The sequence below is a fragment of the Siniperca chuatsi genome, linkage group LG16, assembly GCF_020085105.1.
Source record: "Siniperca chuatsi isolate FFG_IHB_CAS linkage group LG16, ASM2008510v1, whole genome shotgun sequence".
NCBI lineage: Eukaryota > Metazoa > Chordata > Actinopteri > Centrarchiformes > Sinipercidae > Siniperca > Siniperca chuatsi.
Window position 1 is genome coordinate 8,156,540 of NC_058057.1, and position 4,100 is coordinate 8,160,639.

A 4,100-nucleotide genomic window follows, 5' to 3' on the forward strand; every position below is an offset into this window, starting at 1 on the left:
CAAGTGTTTCTGCCCGCTAACTTCATGACATCATTCAGGTCATGTGATTTCAGTTGTGGTAACTGATTCATCAGGGTTTTTTGTTTTCATGTACAACTTACTGTAGGAAAAATGTTTTTTTTTTTTTTTTTAAATTTGGTTTGCACTTTTTTCCCAGCTATCTAACATTTATTCACTAAAACAAAACCTACAGCATTTCAGCAGTGTATTTCAAATGTAATTTATTTCATCTGTACAACATACAACCTGCTATCGTTAGACCCTCAATTCGGTTAAGGAAAAACTCCTTAAAGGTAAAAAAAAGAAAACTCAGGAAGAGCAACTGAGGAGGGATCCCTCTTCCAGGACGGACAGACATAAAACAGGTGTCGTATATACAGAGTTGAAAATATGAAGTAAATATTAAACATAGTTCAGGCAAAACGTAAAAGTGTTGTGGATCAGAGAGACAGGGAGCAACTTCCAGGTGTCACGAAGAGGACACACTACACCATTAACACAAACTCAGAGACACCATTCACACAGAGGGAGAAGAGACCACAGGTGCAGAGAGAGGATGAAGTCATTCATTGAAGACAACACTTGATGTAAGAGGAGTTATGATCATTTAATACAGTTTGGAGTTGCGCATGTGTTTGGACTGCGGAAGGAAAACGGAGCAAAACCCAGAGGAAACCCACGCAGGCGACAGTGCTGAGCACTGAGCCACAGCGCTGCCCTTACACATTATATATACAGTCCATCTTTATATATATATATATATAGAGAGAGAGATGTGAGATGATGATGTAAGACTGGTCTCTAGCAGGAGAAGGACTCTTTCACTCTGAAAAACAGAAAAAAAGAAGAATTTTATAACGTTGTTGAGAGAATTTATCTATTGTTCATGAAAGGGGCTGGGTACGTTCAGTTGAATGAGAATGAGAATCTTGAGAATGATCCTAACATCAATATGATATTAAGCTAACATGCTGATGTCAAGCAGCTAATAACACTATATACTGTATTTAGACACTGTGAAAGCAATAGATACACACTCGTATAAGGCTGGCTGACTGTGACTCACCCTAAGAATCTCTTCTCCCACTTGCTCATCCTTTTCTTGGGCTGCTCTGGTGAAGAGTCGGGAACGCTCAGGCCGTGTCCGGCCGCCCATCCCTCATGGCGCTCCTTTTCCTTCAGTCTCAGCACCTCTTTCATGTGTCCCCGCATTTCCCAGTGAGCGTCCAGAAGTTTCTCCGCGCTCTGCTTCTGCCATTTTCGCTGCTCTCTCTGAGCTCGGGTCATTGGCCGAGCCATGTAGGAAGCTACGCCAGTAAAGAAGAGCAAAGAGGAGAAATGAGTTGTATGTTAGAACAGCAAAGCACGAGTGTGTGCCACAAAGCAACGTCATAGCTAAATGCTTTACAGCAGGGAAATGAAAAAGAATTGAAAAAAATAAAGATTGTTTTCAGTGGAATATCTTACTTCTGTAAAGCTGGTCGCCCTCCTCCAGCGCTCTCCTGTATGTTCTGGCGTTCTTCCTTTCATCCAGCCAATTAAGAAAGCGTCTCCCAGCGCTCTTATCTTTTTTTGCCTCCCCAAGCTCCATTGTCTCCCCTGCAAGATCTGCAATGTCTTCAAATTCTAGGTCTTCAGTCTGGATAATGCTTTGCCATGCTTGGCGCAGATTTTGCAGTTCCTGCGGATGTTCTTCCGCCTGCTCTGCTTCTTCGTCTTGCAGCGGCGGTGTGCACATGTCTTCCTGTGCATCATTCCTGATCTCTTCGTCTCTTTTCTCCAACTCTTGTTGGCCTTGTTCCGTCTTTTCTTTCATCTCCCTCTCAGCCTTCCCTAAATCAACTTTAGGGAGGTGAATCCCCACGTTGGAGTGCCTAGTGGGTCTGTCTTTCTTTTCACCGGATTTAACTTCTTCTTTGGGGACGGCAGAAATTTTAGCCGGGCTTCTGGTCTCGGCCACTAAATGTCTGCTCAAACGACGAACGTTTCCCACATGAACCTTCGTGATGCCAGATGTCGTGCTGGAACAGATCCATTTTTGTGGTGGACTTGTTTGGAAGACTCTCCTGGATTGTCTTCCTGGCTGAGCGGCGCTTCTCTTCCTCCTAGATCGTCAAAACAAAAGCAGCACGAGATTCCTCTTGTTGTGAGACTGCTAAATACCAAACATATAATGACTGACAATAATCTAATTATAAATCAAGTTATCCTTGTCTATTGATTAATTAGTTTGGAGCTGTCAAGAATATAAGGTAACAAAATCAGTCTTTAACAGTATAAAGTATAAATCTAATGATGATGATGAGATCCTTGGATCCAGGATTAACCTGAAATCTGGATTGGTGTCTCCCCAATCATACTATAAATAATATAACCCACTTTCATCAAGAATGTTTTCAACCAAGAAATCCTATTTTCTGAAGCAAATTAAAGGATTAGATTCCATATTTTTCTTCTTGTCAATGAATCCCATTAAAATAACAAAATCAACAATGAATGTATTCTACTAACAAGTATTGTGTGTGTGTATCCAAAGCCTGATATATCGTATTCCTCTGTGCCATAGCGATCCATTGCTGTCAGAAAACTATTAAAAACACATCAATGAGCCTCAGCGTCACACTGGCGGACATGTTTCTTCATTACCATTATTTTCATGTTTGAAATGATTAAGTAGTAGCGAGAACGCCATCAGTATCTACTTTTTTTCCCTCCTTTGTTTGTCACTAGTTAACTCACTTTGCTAAATTTGAGCTCGTGTGTGTTATGTGTTCAGCAAGAGCAAATGATTGTCCTTACCTTCTCATGGAGGATGGTGACCTCTCTGCTCTTCAAGTACCTCCCTGTCTCTTTTCTCTCCAAATGTTTCCAAACACTCAGAGTTTTTGTTCCTGTCAGTCTGGGAGAAGGGCTCTCTGGATGTTGGGGGCAGATATGCATGTCCAGGTCTGAAGATCCGAGTCCAGTCGCTGGTTCTGCCTCCATCGGGTCTTCAGGTACGGAAAATCTGGACTCAGTCATCATGGCTCGGAAGAAAATGAACACTTCTGTATCACCACTGTGCTCTGACAATATGAAGAATTTAATAATGTAACACTCAGGAGTGAAGCTGACCTCAGTGTGTGGAAGCTTAATGATGTAACAATTTGCGTATTCCAATCCATTTTCTAATTTTTTTTTACAAACAAGAAGGCTGTATGAATGTGGCAGTAAAACCCTTGGCATGAGCCTATGTCTGAGCAGAAGATACAATTAAGAATAAAATACAGAAAAGAAAAATAAATAATTGGCTAATTTTATTAAGATGTAACTGTATTTCAAACTGCATTTAAAAGTTGATCAAACTTCTCATTGACAAAGATCTTTTTTAGTGACAGTGATTATGACAGACGTTTGTGAACACCAATGCCACAGTAAAGATAAATGCAAGTCATTAAATAGGTCTTTTAATACGTTCATACTTGTTCACTTGTTGGCGCTATACTCTATAGTGTTAAACAACATGGGATTTTGTCTGCCAGGTTCTTAGTTGGGCTGTAAAGTAACCTATTAGCTAACACATGCTAGCTAACTGTTACAGTTACAACGGTTAGCTATTACAGCTACAACAGTTAGCTAACTGTTAGCAACAAGAGTCAGCTAACTGTTAGCTACAACAGTAGCGTAAAGTAAATCTTACCGGGGAAGAATAACATGAAATATAAATCCAGCATCTGTTTTTACCAGAATATTATTTTTTTTTATATTTACATTGTGAACATTAGTACTAAACAGATGGCCAACATATTGCTTGAAATGCAGTTTAGGCCAAATAGCTAATTTTGATCTTCGCATCTGTGCAAATCAATTTTAATCACACACCAAGTTGCAAAACAGCGTACAGTCACTAGCCCTTATCCCAATCGCTGATTTAAATCTGTCACTGCCATGTCATTTATATTGTTTTGTTAAACAAGAATTAAACAGATTGCTTAGAAACCATCTGGTAAATTACTTTTTTTTTAAATCAAAACAGGTTTTTTGCATCAATTATATGCAACTTAAGAAGCCTTCCTTACATATCAGATCTAATTTTTCATTTTCATTTCAGTACTGAAGGT

At 39.7% G+C, this 4,100-nt stretch overlaps 1 protein-coding gene across 1 annotated transcript; it reads right to left on the reverse strand.

Annotated features, from left to right (window-relative positions):
- Window positions 1-580: 580 nt before the first annotated feature.
- LOC122863345 lies at window positions 581-2,919 on the reverse strand. Its single transcript, XM_044169758.1, has 4 exons — window positions 2,800-2,919; window positions 1,468-2,105; window positions 1,067-1,307; window positions 581-826 (listed from the first exon to the last, which is right to left on the reverse strand). The coding sequence occupies exons 1-4, from the start codon at window positions 2,805-2,807 to the stop codon at window positions 802-804; spliced, it is 912 nt and encodes a 303-aa protein (XP_044025693.1). The 5' UTR covers window positions 2,808-2,919; the 3' UTR covers window positions 581-801.
- Between the last annotated feature and the right edge of the window lie 1,181 nt (window positions 2,920-4,100).

Excerpts from the sequence above, each read along its gene's own strand:
- LOC122863345 (XM_044169758.1), bottom strand. Across the intron at positions 1,308-1,467 it reads GGGCGACCAGCTTTACAGAA|CTTCCTACATGGCTCGGCCA; the intron begins GTAAGATATTCC and ends TTACTGGCGTAG. Across the intron at positions 827-1,066 it reads TGGGAGAAGAGATTCTTAGG|AGTGAAAGAGTCCTTCTCCT; the intron begins GTGAGTCACAGT and ends TCTGTTTTTCAG.